General features: G+C 36.5%; 1 protein-coding gene across 2 annotated transcripts in view; it reads right to left on the bottom strand.

Annotated features, from left to right (window-relative positions):
* The window catches only part of SNX13 (sorting nexin 13), a 72,621-nt gene that overhangs the window by 8,631 nt on the left and 47,460 nt on the right, over positions 1 to 16,530 (bottom strand). Inside the window, exons 17-22 of one of the 2 annotated variants that reach the window (XM_059818629.1) lie at positions 11,442 to 11,511; positions 8,598 to 8,737; positions 5,736 to 5,843; positions 4,743 to 4,853; positions 3,273 to 3,434; positions 1,976 to 2,047 (exon numbers count right to left, since the gene is read on the bottom strand). In XM_059818629.1, coding sequence (XP_059674612.1) covers positions 1,976 to 2,047; positions 3,273 to 3,434; positions 4,743 to 4,853; positions 5,736 to 5,843; positions 8,598 to 8,737; positions 11,442 to 11,511 — 663 coding nt within the window. Of the gene's footprint in view, positions 1 to 1,975; positions 2,048 to 3,272; positions 3,435 to 4,742; positions 4,854 to 5,735; positions 5,844 to 8,597; positions 8,771 to 11,441; positions 11,512 to 16,530 lie in introns of both variants that reach the window. The other variant, XM_059818630.1, reaches the window with a different exon arrangement.

Consider the following 16,530-nt stretch of genomic DNA (forward strand, 5'->3'; position numbering starts at 1 on the left):
ATATAGCGGCTTGGTGGGCACCTGGTGTCCACGCAGGGTCAACCCACCACATAGGCTTACAGAACACAACTTTTATGGAAATGCTAAACCAGAGAATTCAGTAACTATGTAGAAGTTTTTAAAGATGGATGGCATATACTTGCAGTAACTGTCAACATTTTTTCAAATACTAAAATTTGAGGGAGAGTTTACTAAATTCTGTAGTATAAATGTATTAGGTTTTCATCTTAGTTGTTATTAATGTTTCTCTTCTAGAAACAACAGCAGCTTCTCATGTCCTGCTTGTATGCCAAAATACAAGCCTACATGTTGTTAAGCTATTGCATAAGAAGATAGCACTTGGAGTAACAGCTGTAATGCACAAGAGACCACAAATATTTATCTCAAATACAACAAATGAATTTGATTTTTTGACTGATTCATTATTTAAACTTTATATTTATTATTAAAACTTTATAGACTAGCAAGCTAAAACTAAAATCTTACTACATCCTCAGCAAAATTTATTTAAAGACTGAATTTACTTTCTCTGTGTTTTTTTTTTTTTTAAATTAGGATTTTTACATTCAGAATTTTGTTTTATATTTGAAATCTGATACAGCTCTACCTGGAAGAGTAGCACTTTGCACTATATTGTTAATCTTACACTAGAAGAAGTAGCAAGTCTCACAGCTATGTGGACATTTTTTTGGTGGACTACACAAGTACATCTTTATATACAACCGGAACACAGACAGTGGATTCATAATCCAGCTGGAGATTCTACGGACCCATGCCTCACTTTTACAGTACTGCTTCTCCACGTAAAATTCCATTCAAACTGCCATATTTTTTGTTTGATTGAGTGACTAAGTTGTGAACAATGCCTCTTAAAAGAGCACTTGAGAGTTGAAAGGTTTTAAAATATTTGAAGTCTGCCTTTCAGAAACACTTGGTATGTTAACTTAGAAGCTATCAAAATTGTAGCTTCTATTCATTTTGCAAAAGATCAATGAAATATTTGCAGAGAAGCTGCTCATATACTTTATTGTTATTATTTTGTTTTGCCTGCACAGAACAGAAGCCTCAGGAGTATCAAAGATGCACATTTGTAATTACAAATTTATGGATACAGTCTGATACAGTGAAAAATAACGGGGGAAAAGAAAACCCAGAAGAACTCAAGGTTATGTTATTTGAGCAAAAATACATCTACCAAGCCATTATAGCAGTTATGCACAGGAAGACAAACTGGAATGCTTTGATGTGACAAAAAAACCCAAACATGAAGGACAGAACAGGTGCAGATTTATGACCATAGCAAATTGCATATAATGGCTGGTAATCTTATGGCCTTTCTACCCTACTTAGAGATAAAAGGTTTTTTCCAATTGTTTTCACATATATGATCAATGTTTCAATCAAAACAATAGCAAAATACCATAGGTCATGATAACATCAAGAGTTTAAACTTCACTTTCAAGTTTCTAATATGACTACTTTATACATTTTAGGTATCCACATACTAAAAGTTTATTATTTAGGAAAACATTTGGAAGGTTTTTTCCATAAAAACATAGCAAACATGACTTTGATATGTTAAAACAAATGCCCCCTAAAAGGTCACATCAGAAATCAGAATCCATAAAGCGCAAATGGAAAATGATGCTAACAGTCTGGCACCATACTACCTTTGAACAGACAGAAATTGGAGGAAGAGAAAAAAAACCCAAACAAACCCCCACCCACAAAACACAGAAGCAGTAGCATGTACACTCTAAGTTAGTCCACTGTTGTGCAAACCATTTTAGTACTAACAAAGATGTTAATTTTAGAAGGAAGCATGTAAGTTTCTTTTTAAAGAGAAGTTAAGAACTGTTTTTAAGTGCCTGGTATAATATCAGAAAACAATAAATACGTAGTTTAATATAAAATAAGTAACTCATTAATTTGGTTTTAGAGGAGTCAACTTTGAAAGGACAAATGTCAGACTCACATTGTCATCAATTGGTGCTGCAACACGGCAATGGTCAGGATCTGAATAGGTTTTCTGGATCAAAGGAGGCACCTACAATAAAAAAAGGTAGTGTTTATGAAGTAAAAAATACTTTAGAATACCAATAAATCAGATCAATTTTCATAATCAATTTGGTTATGAAAATGAAAACCAAACGTTTGGTCAAAAGTCAGTTGCATACTACCACAGATAAATATATGGTAGTCCTTTCATGTTCCAACAAATCACGCCTGTAGGTATTCTCCTATAGCTATCAAAGTTATCAACACCTTTAAGACAATCCACATATATTTTCTCAAGTGCCTAATGCTTCAACTGAACAACACCTAGAAATTCATATGGGACTGATATTTCTTCTGGTATTTCCTCTTGATCTTAAGTCATACCTAGTCACGGACTTCCCAGTGAGTGTAACTGCAGCTATATTGTTAGTCGCGCGCCAGGGAAGTTACCAGCAATGAGAAAGTCCACAGCCAATCATTTTATCTCAAAAGTTATGAAAAAACCAAACAAAAAACCCGCAAAAAACCCCCCCATACCACAGATTTATTATTCCCTTTCATAGTTTAAGGGTTAACTTATCTTGGTTGCTGTTCTACATCTGCCACATGTAACTGTTTTGGTAACACAAAATAGAATGACCCCTGATCACAGACCTTACAGCTACACACAGAAAAAGGAGGGCAAGGGAAAGGAAGGTAAGATGGACATGTTAGGAAGATTACTACTTTCATAGGACTTCTAGATAGCGTGCCATGCTACCATTCCCCACCTCTAAGGTATTACATTTTAGGAATGTAAGACATGAGGAAAAGATGGCAGGAAAGACAGAAAGAAAATTTAATTAAAAACAGAATTCAGCAAGGAATAAGCAAGAAAAGAAGCTATCTCCTTATTCTAAGTTTCATAATATAGGGGTTTTTTTTCTAATGAAAGCAGCAGATGCAGCAAACTAGCTTTATGAGAATGGGTGGTAAAAAAACCAAGAAAATCAGCGACTCTCTTCTCAAGCGGCTGCACTGGATTAAGTGAAGAAGGATTGCTCTAACAGTCTGTAGATGCCATCTTAAAATGTGTTACTTAATAGCAAAGAGAACTCAATGTTTGTAGTATAATGGCTGCTGAACCTTATTAAAAGTGTATAGGTATAAACCAGATTGCTTTCCTGTCTAATGACTTGACTCTTCATTATAGTATACAACATAAGTTTAAGTGAGTCAATAGCTAATCTGCCATTAATTCACTAGTATGTTTTAACTACCAAGTATTTTCTTACCTTGAAAAATGATTGCTTTATGTCTTGTCCCAATCTCTCTGACATTTTACCCATGTTGTCTGACATTTTAGTCATTCCCTCTGCCAGGCTGTCAGGGAGAGACTTGACTGCATTTGATACATTTCTCATAGAGTTACGCAGTGGGTTTACAAATGTGTCCATCTGAAGGGGAAGATGTTTAACCAGAATTGTATAATCTGAGGACACCAGTATATTAATACACTATGAGAAGTATCACGCTGCTCCAGAGAACAATAATATAAAGAACAACTCAAATTGCTTAAATTCATTACAGAATGCAGAATAAAGTTTTAGCTTCACTTTCATTTATATTTCACATTCCTTACAGCTCTACTGCAACTATTTACATCTTTCAACAAATCTTTCTCCTGAATCATTTCCATTTCCCATCCCTCAGTTTTTCTTAGCTTGAATTTATTTTCCTTTTCTTTTCCATTCAATGCCATTTCTCCCTTCCAAGCTTCCTACTTCCTGATGTTTCACTCCTGCTTTCAACTCTTCATCTTTGAAATATGCCTCTTTTAAACAGCACTGGAGTAATATGCTTTAATATCATGGGAAGTATAATTAAAAACATAAAGTAGTTCCATAGAAACTGTTACATTTTTTCTTTCAGTATATACTCTAAATTCAGTCCAGAGGCACAAATACTAGTGTGATGCCCTTAAAAAGTTAAGTTTATGAAGAATCTGATAAGCTGGAAATAAAATCTCACTCAGTCATTACATAAACCTTGATAAATACTTAACTGTTTCACTGTTAAATATTTCAGGTATATAGGCAGAACAACAACTTGAAGTGACAATACAGTTGCAGATGCTTCTTATATCAAAATCACTAGAAGTTTAGAAATAGCTATATTTGCAAAGCAGATGCCCACACAAACTGGTCAACTGAACAAACTGAACAACTTGTTTGAAGAGAGTTCTGGTGACTTAACAAAAATATGCACAGCTCAGAGCTCCAAATTTGACCAATGACTCTGAATGGTTACAACAGCTAAATACATGACAGCTGCTTTCGAAGGGAAATGTATTTCATCTTTTGGGCTGAAGAGTGGAGAGCGTGGTAACAGCAGCAAATACAGAGTAAAGAACTGAAAAAAGAAATCAGAAGAAATGAGACTACAAAAAAAAAAAATCACAGATGTCTGACAGAAAGTGATTTGCAAAGAACACACTTTCAAAGTAGTCTTGGTGCAATACACTGTGTCCGATTTGAAAATTTTATTTCCTTGTTATAGAAATAAATTCACTTGTTATAAAAACAGTAAATTTTGGGTTCCATATGTCCTCAGATACTTTGCCGCTCACAAAGTATTAAAACAACTCGCAAGTTGTTTTGAAAGTGCTATATAGCTGTTTAATATAAGTTCAACATCTCTGTTTAATGCAATCATTGCACTAATGAATGCTCTAAAGTTCCCTTGACAGTGCAAAACACTCTTACCTTCCGTGCAAAATCCCCCTTTCCTTTGCTGTAGGCTTTATTCTCCAGGAAGTCATACACATAATGGGCTAAAGCTGGAGAAGCCCTCATCATTTCAGGATTTAACAAGAGCTGAGTAAAATAATTTTTAAAAGGTGCTTTTTAATAAATAATGAAAAAGGCCATACCATTCAGTTTAGTAAAAGCTTACCATGCACATTACACTACACCTTGTAATGTATTTTCTTAGTCATTATCTAAATTTTATTCCAACGTTACACTATTCTCAAGATGGAAACAACATGCTTCTTGGTAATTCCCATAATTTTAACTAGCTATGTTAACTATAGCATCTCACAAAAATACACACCTTTATGACCACTCAAACTGCTCTAATACTCCAAGAAAAAAATAATAGCTGTGACTGAAAAAATATTGCTATTAAAAATGGGACACATAGCTCACAAAGGAAAAAAAATATTAGCACTCTAAACAGAACAATCAGATTTCACAATGTTTTTTTCATCTTCATTATTTATTGTTAACATGTCCATTCAGTTGATCAACATATTTTAGTTCTAAATGACCAGAAAGTCCCTATGAAGTAGGACAACTGAATTCCTTTAGTTGGCCTGATACAGGCCTTATCCGAATGGAGAAGCTGTGTGGCTGCGCTACACCGCTGGAGCGGGTGCCACGCCAATCCTTACGCCACAGCACAAGAGAAAGTAACCACAAAACATGAGTGTAACGGAAGCAAGTTAAGTGGCACAGAGTTCAAAACCATCACAGCTGGAACCTCACCAGCTCAGAGGAGTTGGGACAGAACCAGCTGAGAATAAATCAAAACAAAGAAAAGGCAAACTTATTAGATAATACGAAGTTCTTACAGTATATGGTTCTGGACTGTATACCACCTACAACTTTAAAAAAAAAAAGGGATGCTAGCAAATTTTCTACTTCAGAAAAAAGAATTCCAACCTAGAACACAACCAAAAAAATGTTACAGCTTACCTGCAAATATGCATTTAAATCTTTTTTCCTCTTTTCCAAAAATTCTCTGTCCATATTGTTAAATGTCTTTTTGCCAGGAAGTTTCAGTATATTTGCAAGGTTTTCGAACTAGAAAAAAAAAGATGATTTTTTGTTCTGTTTTCAAAAGAGGTTCAAATCACCATATAAGCTCAGAAATGACAGGGGTCATTATATTCACCTATTCTCATCCACCATGTTTAACACCTGACAAATAATTTCTGTATCAAGCCCAAAACTCAGATGCCTTGGAGAAGACAAAATGAAAGATAGGCCCTGAAGAACAAATAAACAAAAATTCTCAGGAGACTGTCAAGGGCAAAATTTATTTCTGAACACACACATACACATGTGATACTCACTTTTGACATACAGATTAGTATAATGTGCAAATTATTCCTGTCATCGCACTTGCTCAAAAAGGTTTAGACTCAAGATTTATCATTATTATTTGTGCAGAAGTTAGTAGGGTTATGAGATTGTATACACTAAAAGAACTTGCAAACCTTTCTAAAACATCTTCCCTGTCCTCTCCTGATCAAACCTACTAAGGAAATGATTAAGGTTTTATACCTAGAGTGGATGGCAGCACCCACTTTACCCATAGGTTATCATACCATGCTTGATATACCATCACCTGTGCCTTTTCTCCAGGTAATGACAGTGATTGGCACTGGCTGACATGTCTTCCAGTGTTCCAGTTTTACAGAAAGAACTGGTATTCCAGGGAAGCAGCAAGGAAAGAAGAGGCCCTAACACTTCAGAAGGTTGAACATTATCTGCTACAATGCGCAAAAATGAAGTGACAATAATAAAACTCGAAGACTCAGGATTATCCACATACAGATTTCAGACTTCCTGTAAATAATAAATAATATTCAAAGGGGATAAAGAGAGAAAGAGATAGTATCTAGGCTTGAAGAAACAACCTGGAAAAAGTTGGTATGCTTTTCTCTCTAGAGAAGACCACAAAACTACAGATTTAATGAGAGATTGATTCCATTCAGTCCCTGTGAAGTGTCTTTTTGCAAAGACATCATTCAACTTTGGAAGGTCACAAAGCTCATATAACGTTTACGGCCTGAGGAAGCACCAAAGAGTAACTATTTCCAACTTTACAAACCCCATTCCCTTGCAAATAGGTCACATGGGAAAAATAACTGAACAAAGGTGGTCTAGTTTTTATTTGGATACTTGTATCTAAACAGGAGCAATGTAAGCAAAGAACAGACTCTACTTTAAATATAGATATCTACTTCACATGTTATTTATTAAATTACTGACTAAAGAAACTAGTGTGAATTTGTTCAATACTTTAAGGAAAAAAGCCCATATAGATACTATATACAGCTAACTTCAATTCCATTTTGGATCAAGTACCTATTTTCTCTGAAAAAACACAAACAATAATCCCTGCCCTTCCTGTTAATTTTAAATGAAATATTCTAACCTTTACCCTTAACATGTCAATAAAAATGTCTCAGACAAGGACACAAGAACGTGTTCAGTGTACCAGTGACATTCCTGTGCCCATAAATTCAATAGGAATGTCTATTTTGTTGTCAAAACAAAGTAGAATTGTTGGGAGTTTCTGAGATGCTACAACAAAGCACAGTAATTTCTTTACTTTTTGCAATCTTAGTGTTGTAGGATAACTTTTCCATTTTCTGTAAATTCAAAGAACTCAGATTTAGCAACAAGAAATTTCTGAGCTTTCACATTTTGAATTTTTTGGCTTCTGCCATTTTTTTCCCCTAGTCATTTACTGGTTGGTCAGTTTTAAATGACTGCCCCATATCAGCAGAACATTAACTCACTAAAAGGTCAGGGAACCCACACCTGTTTCAACAGGTCAGGGATTCTTCAAAATAGTGAATTAGTTTTTTTTTAAAAAGAAATCAATTTGAAGAGGAGTACAAAAATTGGTATTTCAAATTTACCGACAGCACACTCAGATAATCAGAAATTCAAAGGAAAGTCAGACTTTGTTTATAATTAATACAAATATTCAACACAAATGCTTGCTTTTTTAATAAAGCCTCTTCCATTTTTACTACTGTTGTGACTTTACAATGCTAACCTACCTGCACAGAATTTGTTTTCTAAGCCTCTCTATTAGTAACAGAGTAAAGGGATGTAATCCAACACTTCTGAGTAATTCAAAGGTTATGCAGTCAAATCTGCCTTCTCCAAAGGCTCGGTTTAAGAACGTTTCACCCTCCTCTTTTAAAAGCACTGCATTTTTGATGCTTTTTCATGTCAGCAGGTTCTACTTTGTACCAGCTGGTGAATTACAAGTCTCTATTTTTTCTTCTTTCATTTTAGAAGGGTTAAGAGTCTGAGAATACAAGTGCAGCAATAAAAGGCAGATTGTCTAGCAGTACACTGAACTGCCAACAGCTGTCCCTTTTGACACCCCACCGATGCTTAACATTTCACTTAAAACCTAAACACTTATTTCCCAAGCTCAGTTTTTATTTCTTAATCTCTGTGACAAATATAACAAATGAAACATGCCACTGTTTGAGACCAATAGCACTTCCATACAAACATTTAAAGTAAAATTAAGCAAAGGGGTAGGTGGGGGAAAAGCTTTCTAAGTTCCATTTCCTTTTGTTAGAACAATTATATAGCCATCAGGTACTAAACGTGCACCTGTAAACTGCTCAGTATAAATAATGTATGATACAGATGGTAAAAGAGTACACTTTAATGGAAAATAACGCAGTGCTGTAACTCCACATCTTAAGTCACTTTGAGAAAGCCAATAGTCATGGCATACCATCACATGGAAAAAGCACCTTTCAAAGAAACCTTAGAAGATTTTTTTATCAGATTAATTACCTGCTCAGTGATCCTCATGTGAAAGTCATGGAAGTCACTGTAGCGTCGATAAGTCTTCCATGTCTCTTCACTGTTTGGATTTCGCCGATGGACTGTAATAGCATACAGTGCGTATGTCTTGCCATGGTCATTACACACTCCTGCCACAGCATATGGGTCATAGTCAGCATAGACTAGTAGTTTAAAAACAAAAACAAAAAAGGAACAAACAGAAAGAAGGAAGACGAAAGGACACAAATGTGAAGTGAAGAAATGTCTGGAATGACAGACTTGAGAGACAAAAATGGACATGCAAGCAGAAGAGTAAGCCATCCCTTCATCCAAAACACTGTGTAAGTGATACCCTCCAGAAACTTACTATGTAAACTTAAATATAGAGATTAAGCAGCCCTGAAGTTAGACAAGTTTCACTGACATGCAAAACTTAAAAAAAAAAAAAAATAGAAAAGGTTTCAACTTTTCAGAACAGTGAATAGATCTTTTAAAAAGTAATTTTAACCTAAAAAACAAGATATGGGCGAAAGACAACTGTGAAACCAGAAGAGACTCCAGTCTGCAAAGTACTCTAATCATATTGCAAAAGTTTGTCCATCAAAAAATCTGTAAATACAAAAGACAGTGCTAGCTAGCTGTAAGCATTCGGTTTTGTTAACATCAGCAGTTTGTTATTAACTGTAAGATAAAAAATACCCCACACACTATTTAAGTCAACAGAAACTATATACACACACATGTATCTATTCTGTATGTGTGTGTACATATATAGAATATATTGTGTGTGTACACACACGCATTTTATGGAGAAGTCAATTTATAAATGGAAAGAACAGAGTTATCTTAAGTAGAAGCAAACACCTTTTTGTTCTCCACTGAATATTTAAGTTCTCTTGGACATTCCTCCATCACAGAATTCCTCCCAGTATGGAGGTTGTTTCAAAAACTTCCATTTAATCTACACACTAACCTAGAACCAATATTGTTTACACTGCACACGGTTTAAATTGGTAACATGTTGTACCTCTAAGTATTGAGTCAATACCCAGTAACCACAATTTTCCAGTGGCTAGATGAAAGTACTTTTTAACCCAAGTTCTGTGAATTTCTAAATGCACCCACACTCCATAAAAATACACTTTTCCTGACAAATCATCAGCTCCAACCTCTGTTGTGCTTCCAGCCTTGACCTCTATCAAGTATAATGCCGTAAGCACCTCTAGGATAGGGGCAGCTGCCAACAATGTAAGGATTACTCACTAGCAAGGTGCACAGTGGGCACGAAGCATCTTTTCTTTAACTTTTGGCACCCTTTGGAACATCTTTTCTTTGCCATCTACCCTCTAGAAGAAGAATGTTGAGTGCTGAACCCAGCGGACAGTCAGGATGCTGCCAAAAGACTGACCAGAGAATGGAGCCAGGAAACCCTAGCTCCATGGATGCTGAGCAAGCCTTATCTTCTAAACTCAGGTTGACCACATCACAAGGGCACTGTTAAGTTGCACCTTTAGGAGTACCACTTCAGGACAGGAATGGCAGAAAGTTGTCCCCATTACCCCTTATGTCATAGCCTCTTAATCAGCATTTATTTTCCAACACAAGACAAGGTGAATCCTCAAAGATTATGCAGAAGAACCTGTATACACCCCACAAGCACAGTAAAGGGTAGTAATCAGCAGAGGAAAGGAGCCTGCACACAGATGCAAGATGCACCTACTGCCTATAGCATCCAGAAAGCAAGGACTTATGTTTTGTGTTCAAACATGGAGGTGACGAGGAAGGAGACTTCCAGTTTAATCTTATCTTACATTACGAACCTGTACATATCACCTGGTTCAACTGGAGTATTACAGATTCACAGAGTCAAGCTGATAGTTATCAATACCCACTGCCATCAAGACTATAAATCTGGCATAATTTGTGTGGTTCTAATTTTACCTTTTTTCTTAGATCAAAAACAATGAAACTGCTAAGAAAAAAGTATCACATGATGTTTTAAATAAAAAAGCAGAATTGTGATTCTGAACTTTTAAATTATTTTTCCCCTTCTCTGAGGTCTCACTACATGACACTTGGATTGCATCATGCTCTCACACTGGTTGGAGTAACAGAGTTTAATTAAAATGTCAAGTAGTTGAATTCTTGCTCACAGCTCATGTGTCTGTTATATCAATGCATAGATTTAAGAGTCTATTGCATAGTAAAACCTACCAAAAAAACAAAGTATCTGAAGATTCATTCACAATTTAATTACCCAGTGCAATCTCATCTAACTAGAATATTTTCAAATAATATCTGAGAAGTTTCTGTTATTTACTCTCATGTAATAAAACTTTTTAATTTATTATAGGCAATTTTTTTTCAAAAGATAACCAAAAATGCCATCACTGTAAAGACTGAAGACACTAACTTAAATTAAGCTAAGCCAATAAAGGAAGCACAAAAAAATAGAGGAAAGTATTATAGCAACAGAAGTAAACAGTCAAGAATTAGAATTGTGCGACTAGAAAAAGAGAGATTGCTTTTACAATTTTTTCTTTAAATAATTGCTAAAATAAATGCTACTCAATATTAAATTTAATGAATGATTCTCCAGAGACAGGAAAAATAATAATACCATGAACAACAAAAACTAAATCACATTAAGTACAGATATATAGTCTATGACCTACAGCACGAATTCTGTAAGGATTTCCATTACAAGGACTTCATGGGGAATATGAATTCAAATGTTTTATGAGGTTAAAAAAAATAAATGAAAGGATTAGGATTTTAAGGGCCTGTAATATTAAAAAACTCAAAATAAATAGTGGAAAACAAGTAAGCAGCCACCATAACAGATTGACTTACCAGTATCTGAGATGTATGCATGGAGTTGAACTGTCTCATCAGAAGGGACATTTGAAAGGTCATCTAAGGACTGCAGGGTGTTGGGGGAGAAAGGGGAGAAGGAAGAAACAGGCAAGAGAGAGTAAGATCATAGACACCCCTCATTTGAGAGATTTTTTTGATTAATCTATTTAATTTTCAACCTTTCAGTACACTACACTATTAGAATAGCTTATTGCACTGTAACAATGCAAGTAAGCATTTGTATTACCTGGTTACTAAAGCCTTTCTTTTACACAAAGTCTATGGCCCTTCATTTCCCCTACCAGTTGCACATAGTTTTGTGATCACTCTAACACATCTGCTGCTTTCATTTGATATCTCAATTGTAATAGAAATACAGCTACACAGAGTCTTTTACTGACCATTAAAAATAAACCCAAAAAACCCCCGAACAATTGTGGAATCATAGAATCACAGAATCATTTAGAATGGAAAAGATCATGAAGTCCAACCGTAAACCTAAAACTGCCAAGTCCCCCTAAACCACATCCCTAAGCACCACATCCACACATCTTTTAAATACCTCCAGGGATGGTGACTCAACAACTTCCCTAGGCAGCCTGTTCCAATGACTGACATCCCTTTCAGTGAAGAAGTTTTTCCGAATATCCAATCTAAACCTCCCCTGGTGCAACATGAGGCCATTGCCTCTTGTCCTATCACTTATCACTTGTTACTTGGGAGAAGAGACCAACACCCGCCTCTCTACAACCTCCTTTCAGGTAATTGTAGAGAGCAATAAGGTCTCCCCTCAGCCTCCTCTCCTCCAGACTAAACAACCCCAGTTCCCTCAGCCACTCCTCATAAGACTTGTGCTCCAGACCCCTCACCAGCTTCGTCGCCCTTCTCTGGCCACGCTCCAGCACCTCAATGTCCTTCTTGTAGTGAGGGGTCCAAAACTGAACACAGGATTCGAGGTGCGGCCTCACCAGCACCGAGTACAGGGGCACGATCACCTCCCCACTCCTGCTGGCCACACTGTTTCTGATACAGGCCAGGATGCCGTTGGCCACCTTGGCCACCTGGGCACACTGCTGGCTCATATTCAGCCGGCTGTCCATCAACACCCCCAGGTCCTTTTCTGCAGGGCAGCTTTCCAGCCACTCGTCCCCAAGCCTGTAGCGTTGCATGGGGTTGTTGTGGCCAATGTGCAGGACCCGGCACTTGGCATTGCTGAACCTCACACCATTGGCCTCGGCCCATTAATCCAGTCTGTCCAGATCCCTCTGTAGAGCCTTCCTACCCTCAGGCAGATCAACACACCTGCCCAACTTGGTGTTGTCTGCAACCTTAGTGAGGGTGCACTTGATCTACCCATCCAGATCATTGATAAAGATATTAAACAGAACTGGCCCCAATACTGAGCCCTGGGGAACACCACTTGTGACCAGCTGCCAACTGGATTTAACTCCATTCACCACAACCCTTTGGGCCCAGACATCCAGCCAGTTTTTCAGCCAGTGAAGAGTACACCCGTTCAAGCCATGAGCAGCCAATTTTTCTAGGAGAATGCTGTGTGCTGTGGGAAATGGTGTCAAAGGCTTTACTAAAGTCTAGGTAGACTACACCCACAGCCTTTCCCTCATCCACTAAGCAGGTCACCTTGTCATAGAAGGAGATCAAGTTGGTCAAGCAGGACCTTGCCTTTCATAAACCCATGCTGACTGGGCCTGGTCACCTGGTTTTCCTGTACGTGCTATGTGATGGCAGTCAAGATGATCTGCTCCATGACCTTCCCCGGCACCAAGATTGGGCTGACAGGTCTGTAAGTTCCCTGGATCCCCCCTCTGGCCCTTCTTGTAGATGGGCATCACAGATTTTTTGTAACAGGTCTTTTAGTTTTATCTTTATACCGTTCTGTTTTCTTTAAACCGACTTAAAGCACTACACAAAAGTTACAGTGCAGTTAAAGTTGAGTAATTTCTCTGCTGTATGTAAAAATCAGTAAATACTTTTCTCAGAAATGTCTTCCCTTGTAAAAAATGAACCAATACATCCTCAGCTGGCTAACGCTCTATCTCCCTATTCAGTAATTACTAGGATCAAAAGAAGCCTAACGTGTCTTTTAGAGAAGGTATGCTATTATTTAATACATCTGACTACTAAGATTTAACATAATAAAGTTCTGCAAGATTGTTGGGTGGAAAACTTGGATACGCAACTGAAAGAAATGGAAGATGGGCCACTACACACAAGATCCTAGTCTTAAATTACCAGGTTTAAAAAAAAAGGAGGTACTTAAGTAGAATTCATAGGCACCGGGATCCCAGTTACTTTATATATTTTACCCAAAAATTCTAAAATTCTTCAAGGATACACATTTAGAATGAATATGCAGCTATCGGGTATCTTTTATAATTTAACGAAGCCAGTTTAATAGTGAGTTGCCACAAAAAGTTACCTAGAATGGGACCTGCTGGGTAGCAGTGCCATACCTGTGTCAAACTAAGATGTTAACATACGTCAATCAAGTTTCTAAAATCCTCTGTTTCCTTAAACATAAACCAATCTTATGTGATTGCAATCAAAACATAGGCTGGACTTGAAAATGTAATTTAAAGACTCTGCACTTGCCCCTTCTTCATCTGACTCTATCATCTCCACAATATCCCTACATAATACTCCACTCCTTCCTTCTCAAGCTCTATAGAGAGAACAGCTCTTTTCCGCTTCAACCACCTCAAGTATCTGCCTAAATATCCACCATGGAAGGGGAAGGGAATAACATTTCTGTTATAAAGTCTAGATACTGAATAAATGGCATCATTAAAAAGGTCTGAACACACTAACTATGTTTTAACATGTATTGCAGTAAGAAGTCTCCTAAATATCTTATGACACAGCTTGTAGATTTACAATACAAAAGTCCCAGATTGAAAAAAAGTAAAAGAAAGGAGGAGCCTGTTTGGGAAATCTGTTTTGCCACTGCATGCTATAGTGCTAAAGGCTTATGTCTGTCTGTTCAGTGGTAGAACAAATGAATTAATGCAAAAATATTTTGAGAGCAGACATCATCTTTACCTCAAGAATTCCCAAATCTATACAATACTGGATGCTGAAGAGTATTCTAGGAAAGTACCACCATAAGTGGACTGTTCCTATAACCTTCATTGGACACTTGCTTTTAGTCACTGTTAGACAGAGGGCTAGACTTTCTCTGACCTAGTCCATTCCTAAGCAAGTCACCCTTGGACAGCAATAACCCTGCAAGGTGTGCTCTATACTGCAGTGTGCAAATTTAAGAGCAGAGTATCACCAAAGACTGATGAATGGCAGAAATTTGTGGAAGCTTGGATAAGTGCTTAATATTCCGAGAGCTCTACGATTTGATTATCAGTAAGATGGAAGGGATGTTACAGAAGAAAATAAGTAATAGTCAACCACTCTAATATTTTGTTTGCTATGAAATACTGACATTAAGCTACTGTTATGTTTTTTAAAAGGCATCATTATTTCTTGTTTTCCTGCCTTCCTTCATTGCCACCCTAACAGTTCAGTTTTCTTTTTGAAAACTGAATGGGGTTCAAACTGACATATACTAATGACTGCCAGAAGTTCAACCCAGCCATTTCTGCTGCCATTCAAGGTCTTGGATTTGTAACACCTGTGTAACCCCTTTTACTTATTCAACGTAAAAGCAATACATAAAGCTTACATTATGGATCCATTTAGATGAAATCTGCAAGAGTCTATAAATACTCTACAAAGGTTTTATACCTCCCAAAATATGCCCTACTGGTTTAATACAGTAGACTAATGTTTTGAATTAAAAGGCAGAAATTAAGAAGATATTTTTGTAAAACAACTTTTGCTCATTCTTACAGTGAAAGTATAAACTGAAGGCGATGTATTTTACAACAGAAACTTGAGGAAACAACTGCTGTGGCAAGGCTCTACACAGCAACAATTAATACAAGTAAATGAAATCATTGAAACTTGAACAGATAACACAACAGACAGTTTGTATTTAATATGACCTAATATCTTTGACTTCACATATATTCACAGGAACACAAGTTAATTAGAAAGCAAAAGTATCACACCACAACCCAATCTTATTTAATGCATTATCATTAGCTAGAAGTACAGAAATTCCCTGACCTTTGAAGTAACCTTTCCAAGGTCTATTTTTCTTCATATATCTGACTAACACAAGGGAGCTAAACTATGTGTACAGAAATTTACTCTTGACATGGAATTCAGTCAGGAAAAACTAATCTACCAGTATTCACCTGTAAAAGCACTGAAAACCCTGAACAATATGGACTACAGAAAGCAAAATTTCTTCTGCATAAACAGAGGTTTATCACACATTTCTCCTAGAAAGTTCTTCACTCTTTATAAAAATATAAATGTAGTATTCTGCAAATATACTTTTCACAACAACAACAAAAATCAAGACTTTGAGTTGTCCCATCAAATATCTATTTGTATTGCAACAGTGCTTGATAAAGGCTTTAAAGACTTTCCAGCTTAGTTTGGAAAGGCCACATGAAACTAAACAGCAGATAACCACTAGCCAGATGAGCCACTAAAATGGCAAATCCCCATGTATAAAAATATGACTTTGATATCTCAGAACATTCTTAAAAAAAGTACTTAGGAGACATTTGAAAGATCTTTTTAAGAGATTAGTCAATTAAAAGAATCTCTTGTGAATGTTAACAGAATTGTCTGTAAATTTATAAAAAATACGGCTAAATTAAGTTTTCCTTCTGCATCTAAGAGGATTTTGTATAAATGTTATCAGCTGACCACCTCCCCTTTTCTTTGTATTTCAAAATGTAAACAAGAGTAAAACAATAGGGAAAAGAATTCCAGCTTCAAAATAAAAAACAACCACAAACAACCCCCACACAGCAACATATTTACATTTATGTTAAACTATTCCTTCACAAAATAAACTCTACATGCAAGCATGATCTAACCAATTCACTGGAACTCCTTAGGAGCTACAGCATCTTCCAAGAATGAGTTAGAAGGGCCTATGAATCACATAAGCCAGGCAATGGCATGCAGATTGCAAAGATTTCTAAAACTAAAGATT

Source organism: Gavia stellata, chromosome 6 (assembly GCF_030936135.1).
Source record: "Gavia stellata isolate bGavSte3 chromosome 6, bGavSte3.hap2, whole genome shotgun sequence".
In the NCBI taxonomy this organism is placed as follows: domain Eukaryota; kingdom Metazoa; phylum Chordata; class Aves; order Gaviiformes; family Gaviidae; genus Gavia; species Gavia stellata.